The sequence below is a fragment of the Notechis scutatus genome, chromosome 1 (assembly GCF_049901735.1).
Source record: "Notechis scutatus isolate UNSWTSFEM ecotype Mainland chromosome 1, rNotScu1.2, whole genome shotgun sequence".
NCBI lineage: Eukaryota > Metazoa > Chordata > Lepidosauria > Squamata > Elapidae > Notechis > Notechis scutatus.
In genome coordinates this window covers 63539708-63561582 of record NC_142009.1, presented here as the reverse complement: position 1 = coordinate 63561582, position 21875 = coordinate 63539708, and the positions used below count along the sequence as shown (strand labels likewise).

General features: G+C 39.4%; 1 protein-coding gene across 5 annotated transcripts in view; it reads left to right on the top strand.

The window, feature by feature from the left end:
* Nucleotides 1-20913, top strand: part of LOC113420029 (uncharacterized) — a 67823-nt gene extending 46910 nt beyond the window's left edge. For 2 of the 5 annotated variants that reach the window (XM_087965865.1, XM_087965859.1), the window contains 12 exons: nucleotides 1216-1362; nucleotides 4163-4543; nucleotides 5321-5440; nucleotides 6785-8611; nucleotides 9580-9660; nucleotides 10525-10611; nucleotides 11503-11597; nucleotides 12552-12637; nucleotides 13159-13225; nucleotides 13829-13974; nucleotides 15359-15514; nucleotides 17662-20913. In XM_087965865.1, coding sequence (XP_087821991.1) covers nucleotides 1216-1362; nucleotides 4163-4543; nucleotides 5321-5440; nucleotides 6785-8611; nucleotides 9580-9660; nucleotides 10525-10611; nucleotides 11503-11597; nucleotides 12552-12637; nucleotides 13159-13225; nucleotides 13829-13974; nucleotides 15359-15514; nucleotides 17662-17891 — 3423 coding nt within the window. In that variant the 3' untranslated portion in view covers nucleotides 17892-20913. The remainder of the gene's footprint in view (nucleotides 1-1215; nucleotides 1363-4162; nucleotides 4544-5320; nucleotides 5441-6784; nucleotides 8612-9579; nucleotides 9661-10524; nucleotides 10612-11502; nucleotides 11598-12551; nucleotides 12638-13158; nucleotides 13226-13828; nucleotides 13975-15358; nucleotides 15515-17661) is intronic. The other 3 variants (XM_087965860.1, XM_087965863.1, XM_087965862.1) reach the window with 3 other exon arrangements.
* Nucleotides 20914-21875: the final 962 nt, after the last annotated feature.

Below are 21875 nucleotides of genomic sequence, written 5' to 3'. Positions count from 1 at the left end.
CAAATAGATGTTTTAATTGCTTTGATTTCTTAAGAAAGTTCGAGTTTTCCTATAGCTTATTTTGGAGAAGTAGAAGAAATGGTTTCAGAGCAATGATTTGGATGAAGGATATCAAAGATTTATTTATTTTTAATATTGAGAACATATTTGGGAAGAGACAGAGGGAAGCTATGGGGTCCTTGGCAATAACCAAGCTCAGACACAAACAAGGACCCCACTAGCTACAAATATTATCTTCTATTGGTAGAGTGAAACCAATTCAAGGGCTTCAGAGGGAAACAAATGGACATATTTCCGAGCTGGTCATAAATCAGATTGCAAGGGAAAACAGCAGCAGAAATTCAGGGGGTAGCACTACAGGGAAGGTTTAGGAATTGACTCACATAGAAGAATCTAAAATGGGAAGAAGCAATTAAAGAATATCACACACACAGTAGCTGCTGAGGACAGGGAGTAGTATTACAGCAAACACTGAAAGGGGATAATTCCAATTAAAAGGAAAAGTGAGATTAACTGTAAGAAATATCAGATCTTGTCTGCTAAAATAAGTGCAAGAGGACTGCAAAAGGTGAAAGAGAGGTTTTTCTCTTGGGAACATTTGAGGAGAATCCAAAGACTTGTGATAATCTTTCTCTAATAATTTAATGCGTAAAATATACAAAACATCAGATTCCATGGTTCTGATAAAGTTCTCTGTGGTCTACAAAACTTTCACAGTTATCCTTAAACTACCAATAGTCGTTCATCATTAAGGTCCCAGTGGTTTTTGTGACAAAAATGATAGATTTAGGCCTTATTGAGGTAACTGGACAAATAAGTAGGATAAAATAGCTAAACTCTTTGAACGAAAAAGGACAGATACAAATTTATTAATCTACCTGGCATCCTTAAGAATATGGAAACCAATATTTAAGAGAGCAGAAATAGTTTCAGAGATATTGTAATACCGTAGAACCTCTGGTCATGAACGTTTCTGACCACGACCAAATCGGGTTCTGACCAAAAAATTTACATTTTTTTTTCGCGGCCTATTTCCCCTTCTGCACCATTTTTTTTGTAAGCACCAAATTTCCAAAATCAGATTCGGGTCATAACCAAATCGGGTTGTTGTGACCAAAATTATGGAACAAATTATGGTGGTGACCAGAGGTTCTACTGTATGGCATTTTGTGTGGTTTTTCCCCCCCTTCTCTTTCACACTTGTTCTGACTTTAGATAAAGGAGCGAATGGAGGAGCTACAGAACATGCTGGGATGGATGATGGTACGCTATCAAGCACAGTGTTCCCCAAAGGACCCTGGACACAAGAATGATGAGCGAGAGACTCAGGATAGCACTCTAAACATGCCTCAGAACCTCCAAGTTAGTATGCCTCTAGAGTGCCTTTGTTACAAATAGAACTTTTTATTCATGGACTGGGAAAACAATGAAGATTGTATTGTGCAATTATGGGGGAGGATTGAAGTTTCCTTATTTTTTAACTTTCTTATCTTTTTCTCTGATTTGTATCTCTGGATGGTAATGCGTGAGAACTAAGAAGTATTCATGTATTGTTTGCTTTTGTAAATTCTGCCATCAATATTGAATCTGCAGTTAATGTATCTGATTGTTGTCCATGCCAGCTGATTGCCTATGCATGAGAACAGAGAACAGCTCAAGATGAAGAAACAATTTTCATTTCTTGTCCTCAGCCTTTCAAATTGGCAAAAGTAAAGGTGGATCACCTTCAAACTTCTGAGAATACTAACAGTGAAAACAGTGGCAGCATAAAAGTACTCCTGATTTAACTGCAAAAGCATTGCCTAGACCAGGGGTGTCAAACTCAAGGCCCGCGGGCTGGATCCAATCTGGATTAAATCTGACCCGCAGGGCTGGCCTGGAAATAGCAAAGGACCAGTCTCTGCTGGCCAAAACAGAGTGTGGGGGGCCCAAGCCCTGTTTTGGCCAGCAGAGTGTTGCAAGAGGCCGTCCAGGCTGAAAATGGGGTGTCCCGGTTTGGCTGGCAGAGTTTATCTTGTCTCCCCGCCCACCGTTCCTGGCCAGCTGGCAGAGAACTACAATGCTGATCCAGCCCATGAAGAAATCCAGTTTGAGAGCCCTGATCTAGACCAGCAATTTACTGTTCATAAAATGCATGTTCTGATTCAATATTCCTTTGATGGACTCCACCAATCAAAGCACCTATCTAGGCAAAGGGGTGAGATAACAGGAAAACCATTTGGATTTAGAATATTGCCCCACCTACCGGTACATAGGCTTGTGTTTGCATCAGTATAGTGGGCTTATAGTGTGCAGTGAATCAACCTATGCAGTGTGCATCTGGAATTATGAAAAAAAAAGGTCAAGTGCAACACCGGCAGGACTCAGGATTCTTAAATAACCCAATTCTGTTACTTTGGCAACAGCTTCTTGTTCTAGGGCTTATAAAGTACCAATCCACTCTATTTTGATAAAGTTGAGGACATCTGCCCAAAGGATATGCGTAGCTCTGTCAACATTTTGCTACTAAAAATAGAATATAGGTATTCTACGTCTCTGTGCTTACATCCTTTGTGCTTACATCCTTTTAAAAATTGCTGCTGTAGAAAAAGTGCAGGAACTAATCACCGGGATCCTACTTCCACTTGCAACTTAATTTATTCTGGTCTCTTAAAGTCTTTTAAGAAACTGGAAGGACTGTGGACCTCTTACCTTTTCTTCAGGGCCCTTTGCTTGCCTGCACTTGTTAAGACTTGGAAGGAGATAGTGTTTCTTTTTTAAGGAAGAAAGCTACCTGGACCAGCCTTGGATAGTGCCATTACAGGCTTGAGAACTGGGGGTTAGACTGAGAAGATGTCAAAACCTCATTGAAGAAGTATATTTATGACTATCTTAAGATTTTTAAATAATCACCATCTTGGCTCCCATGCTCCCATTTCTGAATCTGATTCCTTTCCAGTAATAAGAATAACAACAACAACCATGTCCTATATCTACTTGCTATTTTTCTCCAATGTTGGAGTTTTCCCATTTAAGATTTGCTATGCTTATTTTAAGTATATTTTTGCACATCCAGATTAAAACTTTCCAAGGATCAATACAACAGTGGAACTTTTCTGTATGGTCTTCATTCCTATTATATTTAAGCAAAAATACCATCAAAATAGATTTACACTAGGCTGGGGTTTTTTTTTCCTTCTGAAAAACCCGTAATACAAGAGATTGAGGTAAACAGCCTGGTTTCATACGTAAGGCACTTGTTCACTTGGGTGCACTGTTTCCAAATTTGCAGCAGACTTGCCCAGATGGTCTTCTCCTGCCTCCTATGTGTGAACCAACCACAACATAGAATAAGAAACCAATACTGGGTGTGTTAAGATCTGTATTAATTTAGAATTTATAAAAAAAAAGTGTAATGGAAAGGGAATGTGACAGACTAAAGAACCAGCTAAATTAATAAGCTTAATAAGTTTAATATAGATTATTAAAAGCAAGGAGAGACATTGAACTTCATTATTACCATTATTAGGCAAATATATATTGTTTATTTTTATTTTTAAAATAAATATTAAGGATTATACTTGAAATAATTGAAATGAAATTTAAAAATGTTTAGATTGGGATTAATGAAAGAATTTAGAATTAAACCTTATTATTATTTATTAGGCAAATATATATTGTTTATCTTTACGTTTAAAAATAAATATTAAAGGATTATATTTGAAATAATTGAAATGAAACAAAATTGATTGAAATTAATGAAAGAGGCTAGAATTAATGTGTTTGTTTCTCTCCTTACTGAAAATTTGGAATGGAAAAGGTAATAATAGAATTAAGTATGCATATATCAATGTATAATTTCTGTCATATTTGTATGTAAAGATGATGACCGGAAATATGTTGTCCACTAAAAAGAGATTTTTGTTTTTAATGTGAAAACTGAATAAAGTCTGTTTAAAAAAAAAAAAAAAACCAATACTGTCCTTTCCTCTGATGATCTCTAATTTTCTGAGTAGGCCATGCTCTTATGTCCAATTAATAGTAACTTAATGCACATAATCCTGTATAGTCAAGAAGGAAGTAGATCCCAGTTCAGAAGAAATAACAATGCATATCAAGCTGAAGGAAGAAAATTAGCAAACTACCCACTGCAGCTTATTTATTGTGTTTTCTTACTCCTTAGATTGAACTAGATCCTAGAGCTGATGTGACTGAAACAGATGGTATCCCGAACTCTAAGGTGTTAATGAAATGTTCAGCAGGCGATTACCATAAACAACAGAATGAACCAGTCTCCACTGCATTTGCACTGAATGTTCCTCCAGGGTACAAACAGGGATTGGAAGAATCAGGAAATGATTTACCCTTTGAAGTGGATGTCCCTAAGGGAATTCTAGTTCTAGAACCCTCAGAGACCCCAGTGTTACTTGTGCCACAAGCACCCCCTGGCAGTTTGGGCAGCACGGTGAGCTTGATCCTGAACATTGAAAAGGAAGGGGAGAAAAAGGCTAGAGGAAGCCAAGCTTCATCTTCACCAACTGTAGAACAAGAGACGTTGCACAAGGTAAGGTATCTCCTTGCCAAAGAGCTGATGTGACTGAAACAGATGGCATCCTGAACTCTAAGGTGTTAATGAAATGTTCAGCAGGCGATTACCATAAACAACAGAATGAACCAGTGTCCACTACGTTTGCACTGAATGTTCCTCCAGGGTGCAAACAGGGATTGGAAGAATCAGGAAATGATTTACCCTTTGAAGTGGATGCTTAATTGAAATATGCACTAAATGCAACACTGCCTCTAGAGCAGGGTTTCTCAACCTTGGCAACTTTAAGATGTGGGTACTTCAACTCCCAGAATTCTTTAACCAGCATGAATTTCGGGAATTGAAGTCCACATATCTTAAAAGTTCCTCAATCAGAGACATGCTGTTTTAGAGCAATGGGAGGCAAGAATTTCTAATAATGAGGAAATTCCAAACTAAGAATGTCAAAGAGGGGAGCACCTAACATCAGTGGAAAAGTTCATAGCTAAGCATTAGTATATGACTACTGTAAAATCTCCAGTCGGGGGTGGTATTTGCCGGTTCTCAGAACTACTCAGAATTTCTGCTTCTGATTCTCCAGAACTGGTCAGAACCTGCTGAATACAACCTCTGAATATGCAGTATGGATCAAGGAAGCTAGTTTTGTTTTCTGCTTCTTGCATAAAGAGCTGCCATATATACATCTAGCACAATCTTTTTTATGTGGCACCAACTGACTTTCCGCACCTTCATTTCTCTGCTGGCTGTCATTGCTGCTCCTTCACTTTCCATTTTTGTTTCTTTCCTAATATCCAGCTCTCTGAAATTAAACCCTCAGCCTGTAAAACATTTTGGAAACGTTGCCAGGGACTTTTAGAAAATACTTTGGGTAGTTTAAAGAGAAAGAAAAAGCTGTCCCATCAGCATGCAGAAGAGGTAAAATTGCTGTAATGGAGGAATGAGGGAGTGAGGACCAGGGATGCATGTTAGGGCACATGACTGCATGTTGCAAGGTCCTTAACTAACTAGCTCATTGCTACTCCTCACCGTTAACTCCTGCATTGATTTACAGTGATAGTAGGAATCAGGCAGACACCTTTAGCAAGGGTACAATGTATGAAGGCGTGAATACATTACAGCTGCATTAAAGTTTCCATCTCATATCCTAATATGCTCTATGAAAACTGCTCCCATAGAACTTTAAATAGCAATAGCGCTTAGGCTTATATATCACTTCACAGTGCTTTACAGCCCTCTTTAAGCAGTTTACAGAGTCAGCATATTACCCCCAACAATCTGGGTCATCATTTTACCGACCTTGGAAAGATGGAAGGCTGAGTCAACCTTGAGCCAGTCAGGATCGAAAGAATCGAATTCCTGACAGTGGGGGCAGAATTAGCCTGAGATACTGCATTCTAACCATTGTGCCACCATGGCTCTTAAATATCTTGTATTTTATCCAAGCTCTCTATATGCTGTGTTTGTTCTTCTCCACATCTTGCATCTTCAATAATTGACCAAAGGACAGAATTGAAGCCTACACAGTTTCTGCTGTTAGTCTCTAGATTAATGGTGGTTCTCTGTTCTGTATAACTATTGAAGATGCTGGACTGGTGTCACCTATGTAGACTTACAAATTCACAGGAGATTTACTAGGAGGAGGAACAGTATGTAATTTAGATCCCACTATGAAGGAGTAAATCAATTTGCAAAGGAAAAAGAAACAAGAAATGAGTCCTGTGGAATACTGAATGTTGAGCTAAGTTATGGACAGGAGAAAATATTTTATTTTTGGGAAATGGCCAATGCCTCTTTCAGCTGATCACTTTAACTTAACCCTTTAGCTGTTTTTAATACTCTGTTGATAGTTTGAATGTTGAAATGAATTGAGAATGGGTAGTGTACATCACCTATACTGAAATGCTTTGAGATGCATTTAGGAATGGTTCCTCTACATTTAAGTTCAGACTAACATTGCCTCCCTTCCTGAAAAGCCTGGAATAATAAAATGAAGTAAACTAGAATAGCTAGAGTTTCAGTTGGCGAGAACATTAATAAACCTGAAATGCATTGTCCGTTTTGGGGGGATTGCATGAACGGGTCTTTCAAATGAAGAGTGAATAAACATTTGGCAGAAGACAGCATGTGTCAGTGCATGCCTTTAAATAAGGTCTTATGAGCGCAAAGTTTGCTACTGTGCTATCCTAAATATTTGGCCTAGACTCCAGCAGCTTCATACAGTTCAGAGATGTTCTTTACTTTTCTCACTATGTTTTACAGGTGAGCACCTATCTACATGTAAAGGAGAAAGATGGGTGTGGAAATCAGGATCCCGACTTTGGAAATTCAGACTTCATATCAGAATCTGCTAAGCAAGTGCCTCCCAGAGTTCCTTCTTCCCCATTTTCCAGGGTAGAATGGAGTCAAGCAGCCTCTCATACCTTCCCCAAGATTAGTTCTAGCTGCTCCTCGAAAAGCCCAAAGGGAAAAACCAAAGGAATGGCAGGAGATATTCAGAGGCTCACTTTGCAAAGGATTATGGGAATAAAAGCAAATTATCTGCAAGAAGTGAAGTATAGTATGAGTAACACTTGGCCACCTAGATGCACCCAGAGGGTGCAAGTCCTGCAGGCATTGTCCTTACCACAAAGAGAGCTGATGGATCATGTGAAGAATCCACTAGATTGGGCTATTGATGCTGAATGTGATTTACCCAGAGAAACATCTGGAAAGTGTATATTCCTGAAACAAAACACAAGTCTTCATAGCCACCATGCATCCACAGAAAAGATGAACACATGTCAGCATCTTTCCCTGGGATCTGTTTTGAGCCTGGAACTTCCCAAGGACCTCAGTGCTCTTAGAAATGTCCATGATATTGTCAAGGTAGCAAGGGACGAGGTAGCAGAAAGGAAGGGAGCGAACCAGGTGAACCAAGTGACCCACAGGAGCACAGAAGAGGCAAAGACACACGAAACCAGTATCAGCCTGGAAAAAGAAACCATAAGAGGACAGCGAGTAATGCATTCAAAGCCTGTGAGAGCAGAAGGCGTTTCTCATAAGGTCCCCAAGACTAAGAAAGGCACTAGGTTTGAAGAAGTGAACCTCAACCCAAGCTACGGTAGGCAGAAAACTTACTCTGTTGCTTGTAGTGAAGAGGTGAGGCTGCATCCTAAAAGTCAAAACAATTCCAGTGATGAATGTTTTGATTTCAAGCAGAATAAGCCCCCTCATACCAGCGTATTCCATGAGCAGATAGATTTGGAGTGGGATAAACTAGCTGCCTCACTGGGTAGAATGGGTATTTCCAAAGAGAAGCAACTAAAAGATACAGATGACAAGAGAGCCAAAGTTCAAGAAGCTTTGAGGTTGAAACTGAAGCCTTTCTCTGCTGAATCCACAAGCAACCCTGATTTAGTTTCTCATCTAACCAAAATGAAAGATCCTTTAGTGAATGAGACGTCAGAAAAAGAAAATACCCAGTGCTCTGAAGAAAGCATTTCAAGACACCCATCTACATTTCTGCACTTGGGACATAAATCCCCCACCAAACCTTCTAAGCTTGAATGTGAGTTGGGCTATGAGGAAAATACTCAGAGTAACCCAAAACTCTGCCCTTTCCATTTGACCCCACGGGCAGAGGTACCCAAAGGAACAAAGTTGCAAGGCATGGCAGCAGACGTTCGTCATCCTGCTCATGAGATGTTTGAAGAAGAGGAAGAAGAGCTGCAGGCCATATGGAATAATATGGAGAGGCATAAAAAAGGGTCAGATGTCCCCGATGACCCAGGAAGAAAGGTGGACAAAGAGCCAAGTCTGGGCAGTTCAAGTGGAAAACTTCTCCTGACATCTGCAGATAATTGGTTGATAGCCAAATTCAAGCTTCCCACTTCTGCTGAGATGTTACAGAATTCAGAAGGAGGAAGAAGAGCTAGTCTTGGGGTTGACAAGAGGAAAAACAGACCAAATCAGTGCAGCAAAGCAGATATATCTTCTTGCCAGGAACTTAATAAAGAGGCAGCATCTTCACCTGGAGAATTGTCACTGCAAAAAATATATCCAGCGGATCAACAGAAATTCCAAGAAGAAAGCAAAAGTGTTAGCAAGGTTAGAAATGATTGGCTTTCAAGGGGAGGCATGGGAAAAATTGCATTAGAAACTTTGTTTTATCTAACGTTTACATTTTTGCGGTTCTTTTCCATATGTTCCCAAAAGAATTGATACTTTTATCTTCTCACTAATGCAAAACCCACACTTTTTCAGGTAGATTTCAAGTAGAATACTGAGCCCTGCAGCTGTGTGTAAGTGTCATATTCATCAACATCAGCCAATTTGGCCAATTCCATGTGGCTGGAATAGCAATGGTAGACAAGCACACCTAGAATTTGTATAGCTAAAAGTCTGTAGACATTCTCAGTCGTCCAGGTCATGGTTGTCCCAAAGATGCTTTTTCAGGAGGCAACTGGACTTCCTTGTGTTTCTTTGAAGACGTTTCACTTCTCATCCAAGAAGCTTTTTCAGCTCTGACTGGATGGTAAGGAATGGAAGGATTTATATTCCTTGCAGACAGCTGGTCATTTGCATTCTTTTAGAGAGTCATTGAGGCCACTTGGAGGTTTGTCTGTGTCCTCAGGGTCACCTGAGTAGTGCTAATGGTTAGCACTACTAATGGTTATATAGCATTAGCACTCAGGTGACCCTGAGGACACAGATAAACCTCCAAATGCTTCAACGATCCTCTGAAAGGATGCAAATAACTAGCTGTCTGCAAATCCTTCCATTCCCTACCATCCAGTCAGAGCTGAAGAAGCTTATTGGATGAGAAGTGAAATGCCTTCAAAGAGAAACGAGGAAGTTCAGTTGCCTCCTGAAAAAGCACTTTTGGGACCTGGAATTTGCTTACTTGAAAAAAACTAAGCTAAAGTTAGAGTAGTTGCAAGTTTGGGTTGAAAAAACATTTTCCCACCCTTCTGCTATGTTTTGGGAAAAGTGATACAAAAATGCCACACGTTCCTTTGCAAGTTTTTTTTTTAATGTTTTCAGGAGACTTTATATTATTATGTGTCTTTTTCTAGACTCATCCAAGTAAACTGGAACTTCAGATGATGGAAGGACCTCTGGAAAGAAAAAATCTGTTGCAGGCAGGAGGCAGAAAGGTATTTATATGATAAAAGGGGCAATATGTTAATTTCTTTTTACTTCTTGTTAATGCTTCTCTGCAGATGCAAACAACTACTGGTTATCAATAAATTGCTACATTGAAAGAATCTCATCCAGTGTCGTGATGGTAATGTTGTCAGTAATTAACATTGATACAGCTCCAAATGCTTTTCAGTGAGATGCTAAAGTAATATATGATCTGAGTTTTCAGGATAAATATAATCCACAGTTTGTCAGCTAAAATAAAGTGAAAAACTAGTCTGATTCGAGGTAAATTAGAGGGAAATTATTACCAGGGAATCACCCATACTTTATTTGCTTGGTGCCAATTATGTAGCTTTTCATGCCCTGAAGGAGCTTTTGGACATTAGTTGTTTTTCTTGGCCCATGTTTTAAGAAAGAGCTTATAGGTAGTCCTCAACTTATGATCACAATTTCCATTGCTAAGCTCCTGATTTTATGACTTTTTTTTGCCATGGTTGTTAAGCGAATCATGTGGTCATTGAGCGAATCCAGCCTCCCCTGTTGACTTTGCATGTTGGAGGCCAGCTGGGAAAGTCACAATGGATGATCATATTACCGTGGGATGTTGCAACCATCATAAATATATTATGGTAGCCAAGCACCCAAATTATGATCACATGACTATGGAGATGCTATGAAGGTTATAAGTTTTAGGACAGGTCATAACACTTTTTTCAGTGCCTTGTAACTTTGGTCACTGCATGAATTGTTATAAGCCGAGGATTACCTGTTCTAAAAGCAACTATGGACAAAAGAGGTTTCCTATTTGTGCTGCTTCATGTTCAGACCAATCTTCATCTGTTTTTAGATCTGACCTTGGATATTTGTTCTTTCAGGCAAATAGTCGTTCCTGGAATACATTTCATACAGTTCTGATGAGACGAACTTTGTGTTTTTACCAGGACAAGAAAGATACCCTCAAGGTAATGGCTGATGAAAGAGAGCAAATAAAAATACAAAATGGAATGCTTGCTTGATTAAATGCCATCAAGTCTTTTTGTACTCCTAGCAATCACATTGATAGATTTTCTCCATGAGAAATGGAATAAGTATAATATGTAAAAGTCTCTGCCAAACATTTAACAGTGTTGTTCTTTTTTAAAATCCTGTTTGAAGTTGTTTCTCCACTATTTCTATATCCTATATAATCCTTCACCAATGTTCTGCATGAACAAGGTTATTATCTACTTGAAAACTTTATACTGTTTCTGTTGACTGAGTTTTAGAAATAAACTGCATTTTTTTCCAAAATAAAACTTAAAATGGCCTAGTACATCCTGGTACAGTCATAAAGGGTAACAGAATATAAACTACCCATAGGTGCTTTGAAACTAAGCTTAAATGGCAGTTATAAATGGCACTGATTAAAACCCACAAAATTTTCATAGAATCTGCATTTCTTGGTATAATGACGTTGATCCATCAAGCAAGAAGAATGCACATGATCACAAAGCGATCCTTGCATTTTACATTGTTTCTATCAGAGGTCTCCAACCTTGGTCACTTTAACACTTGTGGACTTCAACTGCCAGAAGTCCGCATCCAGCATGCTCCAGTCCAGAAGTCTTAAAGTAGCCAAGGTTGGTGATCTCTGGCCTAAATCAACAGTTTGCCATTTAAGACAATCCCTTTCTCAAGCTTTTTCTTGGTTAAATATGTACTAGTTTACTTCTTTGATAGCCGTAGCTCTTCAGAATGATTACCCTATTCCAGAAAAAAGAATATTTGCTTACCTGAAAATACTGTTCCATAGTGGCTTAGTTAGAAGCAATATTTTCAAGTATGGGGACTTTATGTTTGCCTTCTTTGCATAGCAGAGCTCTGTGATGGCCATACCACTAAATCTGTCTGGAGCTGTTTGTACCCTGGAAACAGAATACACCAAAAAGAGCAATTGTTTCACGTTACAGTGAGTAGCATCAATATTTCCACTCCTGTATGAGGTACCTGGATGCATTTGTCACTTTCAGATATAGGTGCTGTTAGAATGTGGAAATTTTCATTCTCTGACTGGGCATTTGGAACAGGTGCTGTCCTTTATACAATTTTTGTAGATACCCCAATATGCCAACAGTGGAATGCATTCACTGTGTTCAGTTGCTAAGGAAGGACACGGGCAGTTTGTCATATCTCTGCTTCCCATCAAATTTCTAGGACAACCCATAGTGCCTGTGAATTTCCCGAAGAGAGCAGAATCAACTTCTTTTCAGAATTCCAGCACTAATTGGTCCCTCTTCACATACAACTTTCAGTCATTCCCATCCTCTTAACTGGTAGTAATGTTTAAGGTAGATAAGTTATTTCTACCTATTACTTGTGTCTTAATTCTCACTGAAATACATTACTGAAATGCGACCAGCCATCTAATAGTTCTATTGACAGGTGCCTTAGGATTAGGAAGTCCTGGAAAGTATTTTATGGAGAACAGGAAAGTCTAGACCAGTTTCCAAAATTATCTAGTATTTTTTATCACACCATATGTGGAGGGCAGAGGGAGTGGCCTGGACAGACAGGAGGAAAGAGCCACTACCAAGATTTATTTTTCTTATATGTATCCATGTATTCATAACTACGTTTTTACTTATGCCTGTAAGCAATTGACAAACCAAATAAAATAAATAAATAAAAGACAACGGTCAGATAAAAGAGGATTGAGTCCAGAGCAGGAAAGTATCCTAAGTGAACATCTCAGACAAGACCCTTGCTAGATCTCATGAAGGGACAGAAGAGGAAGCATATTTAGACTTGTAAGATTTTGTTACTATAGCTTTACAATAAGTAGTACTGACTTAACAATGAAGTCTTAATCTGGGCTACCTTGAAGTTTGATCCCATAATACTTTTTTCTCTCATACACATCTAGGTTGAATGATGGCTCCAAGTATCTTCTCAGAGCTCCAACTGAACCACTCATGAAAGAATGGGTTACCAAATTACAGCAAAACTCAGGTAAGACTGAAATATAGCCCATATCATAATGGTTAGGCCTAAGTGGGGAAATGTTTGGGCATTTTACAGCAACGTTTATCTTCCATCACCGTGTATCTCATTGAAACTGTGTCAAACCTAGGATCATAAAATGGGTTAATCTTAATATTTTTGGGGAGATTGACTAAAATATTGGGATTTATTTGTGGGAAACTGAAGCTAAAACAAAAGTCTCCATTCCTTGTATGTAACAGTATAACAACAGTGGTTTGTACGTGGGCAACTGTGCACATTTCATGTTTGAGCTGAATGATGCTAGTAAAGAGGAATGAAAGTGCTTTAAAATTCACGTTGTCATTCTTCTCTGTTCATCAGAGAGGCTATAGCACTCTGTTCTTTCTTGCTTTTCTTTTTTTTCTCTGAAGTGTATGAAGTAGACCTTTGACATAGGTTTGCTTGGCTATGAGGCCACTTTTTAAACTACTCGAATGGCTTTATTTTAAAATGCGATGTCTGAAATGACTGCTTTGATCTGTTGCAAGGTTTACCTGAAGTGGATTTCTTCCCATCATCTTCCCAGCCTGCTCAAGGAATGACCTCTGCGGTTAGGTAAGAAGTTCAAGCAACTCAGCTATGATACAGATTTGCAGAGGAGAATACAGAAAGTTTTTTGAGAAGTCACAAACTGATATTCCTATAAATATTTTTGTGCTTTTTAAAAATACAATATTGTATCAAGATACTGAGAATATCCAGACTTCTAAATTTCTAAATGTGAAGTTATAGCCATGCTATGTGGCCATGGACTGATGGGGATTGCAGTCTAGCACTTCTGGAGAGACTAGATTAATAGCAGTTTAATATTTGGAAATGCATCTTGTTCAAATTGAGTTAATATTACTGTACTTTCCTTGCTTTTTCTTCCTGTGTGATTCTCTAGCCTCTACATTATTATAGGCATCTTTGATGCCCACTTTTTGTTAACAGTGCAGTGTGCTGATTTATTTTCAGCCACATAGAATCTGCCAGTGGACCAAATGAAATTAATTGAGATATCCTAAAGTGGTGCCTATGAATAAAACAGCTCTGTTTGCTTTATGGAAAAGACAATCTACAACTAAACACTGCCTGAAATATGCCACAGAGCACTGTGCGTGGATTTGGATTTGTATCTCCTTTCCTATTTCCATGCCCCCTTTTTTTTTTGTTTAGTGCAATTCCTGGCCAAGGAGTTTCCCACTTCCAGAGCTTTCAGAAAAAGCTTCCAACCAAGAGTCAAGAAATCAGATTTCTGCCCAAATCAAGTGTAAAGCTGCAGTTGCCTTATAGTGCTCATAGTGAACCACTGGAGACAACAGGTAAATGTATGGAGCTGGCTGTAGATTTTTAAGAGCATTTTCCTGACTTGACCTCAGTAGCTTATTATTGTAATATCAGCAAATAGAGAACGTGGGCTCCTCTAAACCCATGATGGTAAACCTATGGCATGCCACAGGTGGCATGCAGAGCCATTTGTGCCAACACGCGAGCTGCAGGCAAACTTAACTCACTGCACATGCGCGCGCCTCACAGCTGAATTTTTGGCTGGCTTGAGGCCTTTTTTGGCCTCCCAGAGGCTTGAAAAAAGCCTGTGCAGGCCAAATAGGCCCGTTTCATCACTTCCTGTAATACCGGAAGTGACAAAATGGGCCTTTCAGCCTGCAGAGGCTTTTTCAAGCCTCTGGGAGGTCGAAAAAGGCCTCAAACCAGCCAAAAATCAGCTGTGAGGCACAGTGCAGGTAAGGGGGTGGCGGGGTGTGTGTGGCAGTGGGGTTGTGTGCGCATGCGAGGGGTGATGGGGGGGCGAGTGCACATTGCCTTATGGGTACTGGCACGCGAGCGCATTTGGCACAGGAGCCCAAAAAGGAAAGCCACCACTGCTCTAGACCCTGAACTAAACAAGGTTGGGTCTAATAAATAATTGGATGGGAGAATTACAAGTGCAGGCCTTATTGGGAATTCCCAAAATATGACTAAAGGAAATAGTGATGAATTATTTCTGTATTTCTGTCAGAAATCCATAGAGCCACTGAAAGCCGATCTTGAACAGAAAGACACTACCTTTGCCTTTAGTATAGTAATACAGCTATACTATCCAGTAGTATAAGTTCTTTAAATAATATGTAGTAAAATGTTCCTGTCAATTCAATTGAAGCACCGTAGGAGAATATCCTTGGAAAATTACTGTTGTAGAGGACTAATGACATAGAACCCATTCAAGCATCTTCTTAATTTATTCTGGATTTCTGAAATCTTGGAGAAACTGTCCAAGGCAGTGGAAATGGCCATTTCTACACAACCCTTTGCTGAACTGAACTAAATGGTTAAAAGGAAGCTATTGAGAGAAGTTTTTTCCTCCAACTGTGGGTTGCGGACCTCTGTACTAAATCATAATGCGGATTATTTTGATTAGGTTTTATATGTTGTGTAAAGCTAGTTAATCATATATAACCAAATCATGGCTTATCAGTCTTTCCCTCTCATACACATGCAGACCACCCCACTACATACCTGTTCTATGCTTATTTTGTGGTCCCCATCACAGCAAAGGTTACTTAATCAGTGTTAAAGCTAATAAGCTGACATTGGTCCCATAAGCAGGTCATCTGATCCAACCGTGGCAGGACTTTAAAGGCTACAACTAACACTCTGAGATACACAACTGAAATATTTAGCCTTAAAGCAGCGTGTCTCTCCTTCTAGGAAATGGCCTCAGAGCTGCACCTATTTATACCACAGAACAGAATCTAAACCAGTGTTCTCCTTTGGAGTCAGCAAGTTCACAAGAGCCTCAATTCTATCAGGAAGATGACTGGGGACTGGTGACAAGCAAGAGGCGATCATATTCATTCACTTCAGGTATGTACATGCATATCTATAAAGAAAAAAACAGAATTATTAGGTGTAATTATTGATTTGGTCTTGTACAGCACCCAGAGTTTGCTAGAATGTCTGTAGGTATTGTCAAAGAAATAAATAAGTGTTGTTAAGACTATTAAATTTTCTCCTGGCTTTCTAACTGCTTGTACAGCTAATAAGTTATTAAATCCACGTCCTTATGTTCAAATGCAGCTCAGGTCTCTGCCATTAAAATTTGTTTACAGTGACTAACATGACATCATATGCTATTTTCAGGCTATTATCATTTCAGTTAGAAGTCAAGGTTATTTTCAAGTAGCAAGTTTGTTGCTTAAAATCTCCACTAGGTGCCAGGAGCACACTTTGGGAGTCAGATCCATTTGTTTGATTTTTGAAATGTGCTTTAAACAGGGTGGAGCAGACTGGTTATTCAGGTGGAATGCTAGATTTACACATTCCATCTACTGGGGCCTAGCATGGAAAACATATCTTTAAAATTAAATAATTCTGCTCCAACAATTGGTTGTAAGCAGAGAACCAAAAGTAAATGGTATTTTCAATATTTTTTTAGTCAGAAAAAGAAGTACATTAAAAATATTGTTGATAAAACTATAGATCTCTAGAGATTTACCAGTAAATCCAGATCTACCCTAATTATATGCTCAATCATTCAGTTCTCAAGATATGTATTTGCCTGTGATAAAAGGAATTGTGACTATTCCTGAAATAGCAAATGCATGCTTATACCTTGACAAATGTCTTCCAGAAGCAACTGTCGGAGGCAGTTTTGAAAAAGTGATTTTTGAAAACTGATCAATGGTAATGGAAGAGCAAAATGCTCATCGACAAGTAATTGTCCTAAGTGTGAAGGAGGGGTCAGCAGACCCACATGGGGGACCAAATGCACCCTGAAGTTCCTCAGAGGCCAGATATTCATGCCTTTTTCACTGAACACTAGAAACATCCAGATGTCAAGAGAAGAAGGAAATAGTACCATATTTGTTGACCTTTCCTGACTGGGAACAGTCTGTGGTGGCTGAGAATTTTGGGAATAGTCTTCAAGCTATTAGTGAGAGCCCCAGGGCTAGGGAAGACTCCATCCAATAAAGGAGAATTTTAAAGGAGGGTTGAAATGAAGGGTCCTTGGTACTCTCTGAGCTTGGCTGTTTTCTTGCAGGCCTTTCATTACCCAAATGAGGTAGCATCATTAGTGCAGTAGGAAACGCTGTTGTTTTCTCCTTATGATCCCAGCCAGCTTCTTCTTCCTCTTTAAGCGTCCTCACTCCATCCTTAATGGAGTCCGGCCCTTGTTATAATGAGAGGAAGAGCTGCTGGCTGTCTTCACTCTGCTCTTTGGGTATTTGCTCTGAGCCAACGTTTTACTACATTGCCACCTCCCTCAATGTCATGCTACTGAGGCAGCCAAGACAATTTTCTCCCAACTTGGCTTCTGAGAAGCTGGAATCTACATAACTTTCATTTTGTTGTTACAGAACTCCACAAGGTTTGAGGACAGGCTGTTGGGGACATTTCTCATTCAATCAATGAAGTCTTGGCTGGCTTACTTCCTGCCAACTGGACAAGCATTACCTAGTAGATTTCACAGGAAATCTTATCAGCCAAGCCAATCTTTCCCATCAGTTTTACTACCTCTGAAAATAAAACTACCCAGCTTGATTTTCTCTGATTATATCAGTGGTTCACACACAAGCCTTGCTTCACCCTGCCTTCCAGCCTCTGTGATCAAGCAAGACACTGCATGTTCCCCACACACATTTACCTATCCTGCACTCAACTTGTTGGAAAAGATGCTTGAGTTTAACGGGTGGGGCAGTGAAAGGTGATTTTTTGCACTCTCTTCCCAATCAGTTTGGAAGGAGCACTGATTGGTCCAACCTCTACTTCATCTACCAAAGTTAGTCAAGGTGGGATCACATGTCCAAAATGCTTTAGAAGGGGAGTTGAAACAGTGCCACATGGAAGTGTCCTATGCTTTGCAACTGCTAGTAAAAGAAGTGAGTACAATATATATAATTTTCATAATCTGTGACCTGGAGATGAGGCACAGGGACTAAAACTGGAGTTATCAGGCAATTCCATTGATATTATAAAAATAATAAAGACACATACCCTTCTCTCTCTTTCAGCTACATATCAGAAGATCACACCTTTATCAAAGTCTAAAGAACCCAACAACTACTCTGTTACTCTGTACATTGGTGAGCAGACTCCAACCACTCCTCCACGGCCCCGCTGCCATTCCTTCATAGCCTCTCCAGGTGGAGCCCGAGAAATAGTAGGTGAGCATAACCAAAGTGCTTCACCTATCCAGAAGAACAAATCCGTCTTCAGGAAATTCTTTGGGAAGAAAGATTGAATTTTCAGGAAATGGGGACTGTGGTACTAAATGCTGGCAGTGAACTGTCCTTTGCTGGATAGGTTGAGGGCCCTGACTGGTCCAAGAGGTTCTGCTACTCTGCACCAGCCTTTGTCATTAGCTCTCTCCCAAGAGGGCAGAAATTGAAGAAGAGGAGATAGGCTTTGCTCAGTGAAATACTCAGCTCTCTATTCACCCCAGAAGAAATCAGCTGATGGAGAGGAAGGACAGGCAGCGAAACAACAAGTACCTTCATTCATGTTGAGGCAGAATGCTATGTAATTTCAATTATTACGGGGTCTTTCTTTACAGTAGCAGTATACTGCCTTTCTTTGACACAGATACAATCAGGTAGTACATTCCGAGACACAAATGTTATTAATACTATATTTGTATTCTGGGATGGAGGAAGGAATTATGTTCCTTCAAGTCTTTTCTAACAAATCTGTGCATAATTCATGATGGGATCAAAAAACAAAGCAGTTCTTAGATGTAATTATCCAAGCCATGGAATTTATCCAGGCTGAAGGCTGCCCAGCTTTTTCACCTGACTGCTACTTTTGTGCCTTTAACCAGTGTGTAGACATTAGCCAGTAATAATTATGTGCTTCATGTAGAGAGAAGATTCGTCTTTTCTTTTATGTTTTTATTGTTATTCTTTATAAATTAAGCTGTTGTAAACACAGACACTCCAAAATAGGTCACAGCAGGATTTTTTCTGGTCAGTTGGCAACATTGAATGAGGCCCAAACAATACAATGGAAGCCTGATCTTTTACAGGAAGGGAAAAAAAACAAAGCGCTTACAACACCAATTTAGAATCGGCATACATGTGAACTATAGTAATTTTGAGGCTGAGGAAAACCTCTGCAAGATTTTTTTTTCAGATATTGAAGAGAGCCTTTTGCTGTTCAATGTGGAGTATAATGCCAAGAAGTTTCTTGTCACTTAGTTTTCCATCCTTCAGCAACTTTTAAGGCTGGTTTAATAGCCAATTGCATCTCCTGGAGAAATATTAATACCATATTAAAACACCAGTTAGTCTGTGTGCTTTCATTCAAAATGCATTAGGGTTAACTGAGTTATGCTTTAACAGCCAGGCTGCTACTGCACTTAAAATACCCAAACACATGCTGCACTCCATTTAAAAGAATGAAAACATCGGTATTCCAAATAAAACAGGAAAGTTATGGATAGATTCCTAGATGTATTTTGTAGTCTTACCTGGAAAGCAAAATGGCACTCTGTGCAAAAACTTGAAATGCAGCCCTTGCTGAAATCCAAGAGCAGGTAATAGCATCTACTGGTTCCAAAATGTAAATTTGCTCAGATAACTGCAGAGATTTTCATTTGAAAATGGGAGTGAGGACTTATCCTTTTTTCACACCTACTGATTTTTTTAAGGAAATGCCTTTCACTGAGGTATTTTTTTCCAGGCCTGGCTGGGAAGAACCTTTAAAATAACAGCAAACGTAACATATGTCATATCACCCTCTTGCTGTAGGGAGGAAGAAAATGATGAGCAAGAAGGTGTCATATTTGTGGGGCTGCTCTAGGATATCTGGGTCTCAAATGCAGGAAGGGCTAATTAGCCCTCTGATAACCTTCACCTCCATATTTGGATGACATGATTGAGTTAACTGAGCCCCAAAGTGCCGCAGCTATTTCTGGCTAAACTAATTCCTCTGGGTTAATTTCTGGAATTAGTTGGCTTGGTTAGATGTGCACAACAGGCTGTTAAAGCATGTCCTGCAAATTGAACCAGTGGGTCTGCAAATCCAGACAGCTGGGTTTCTACAGGAAACCATAGGTATGATTTCCCCTATACACACATTTGAAAGGTTTATGAGGTAAAAGGTGACTGCAAACCTGAAACTGCTGGTTTCACATTCTGGTTCCAGATAATTGGAAAATTGAGCTACTCTGATGTTACATGGTATTGCTGAACTTTAAGTAAACATGGTATATATGCAGGAGAGGAATAAGATGACGGGAAGCCCACTTTCATTGGCAATATAGGCTGGCTCAACATGAATTACATTTAACATGTAGCTCTGCCACTTCTTGTCTCTCAAGAAAAGGAAAACAAAATTGTTGCTGCATTTTGTAATCTATTTCTGTGGATGGAAAAAATGATGTTTCAAGGAGAAAATCTGCTTATTATAACCCATGATCCAAACATTTGTATCTGTCTCCGCAAGGCTGCATTTCAAAGAATAGGGATTGAATTGGGAATGATAGATTCCATTTCTTTAACTCTCCCTTTTCTTTTGCACAATTCATTAGCACTATTTTTTATTTGTATCCTCTGTTTTGGCACAAACACATTTTTTCAAACGAAAACAGTGAGTACCAGAAAAATGGCCACACAGCACCATACAGTAATCCATACAGTAATCCATACCGGTAGCCTTTGACTTACAACAGTTCATGTAATGACTTCAAAGTTACAAAGGCACTGAAAAAAGTGACTTATGACCATTTTTCACAGTTATTGCAGATTGCAGAATCCCCATGGTCACGTGAACAAAATTCAGACGCTTGGCAACTGGTTCATATTTATGATGATTGTATGGTCCCTGGGGTCATGTGATCACCTTTTGCGACTTTCTGACAAAGTCAATGGGGAAGCCGGATTCACTTAACAGCCGTGTTTCCTAACTTAACAATTACCATGATTCACTTAACAAGTGTGTTGATAAAGTGGTAAAATGAGGCAAAATTCACTTAACAAAGTCTCACTTAGCAACCGAAAATTAGGGCTCAATTGTGGTCATAAGTTGAGGATTACCTGTATATCAATTGTGAAACTCTGGTTCAATCAAAAAGCTAAAACGATCCAGTCCCACAGCTTTGTTTGTTAACAGGAATTAATAAACAAGAAATTGCAACTCCAAAGAGATCTCTGTTTCACAAGGACAGTTAATTGTGCTTGGTTAACCACAACCTCCTCAGTTGTTCAGCCACACTATTCACCTGTGGATTTTATTTTGCCACTAACCAAAATAAACATCATCATAATCGCTTCTGGACAAGGTATAATTCTAACTCTTGGGCTCATGCATTCATTGCACTTTTGCCTTTTTAGTGAACAGTTTAAAAAAAGAGTAACCATCTGGTTCAGTTCCAAGCTGGGAGAAAAACACTGGAAACATGGAGGCTGATTGGAAAGAAAGATTCCATTTAAGTTATGAAGCAAAACCACAACCACATGTGATTTTGGGACAGCTGATAAAATGGAGTTGAGAATGGGGGGATTTATGCCTTCTTTGGGTTTTTTTATTTGAGCTTTGTATTTTGGCTTCCTGTTCCTGTGCAAAAACATGTCCTATTGGCTGTTGTCAGATTCCTATGGGGTCATGTAGGGGTCATGGCTGGCTCTATAGGCAAAAGTGGAAATGCAAATCCTAGGTGTTTGTCCAAGCTAATGTGGTCAGCCTTTGGCTTATTGTTTATCTGAGCTCCCAGGTGAAGTTTGGATTGCTCTGGGATGGTGCAATGAAGGGGCTTGTGTTCTGAAAGGGTGTTGGGCAATTCCTATTGTGCCTAATGACTTTCGCCCTGTGTTGGATCTTGGGTGAGGGGCTACTTCTAATCCTACCATCCTGCCCTTGTTTCAAAATATCTTGTCTTGAATGATTTACCAAATCTGCATTTCTAAAAGTTGCTCTCCTCAGTTTCTGCTTGGGACAGGGAAATGGGGGCTAGTTTCTGAATAGGCCCGCCCAATATTTCTTCATGGGTACAAAAATCTGTTGGGGGCTATTAAGAAAGACTGAGTCTGCTTCCTGCCTCTAAAAGAAACTTGTTTCTCCATTTCTCATTTAGGGAAATATGATAGCCTTTTTTAATATTCCTCAAAATATTTCTTTCTTCTGAGGGTGGGGCTTCCCACAAGGTTCTTGTATGCGCAAAACCATGAATTTAATAGGATAGCAGTGCTAGGATGACTGGGAAAAACATTCTACTGCCTAGTTTTCCATG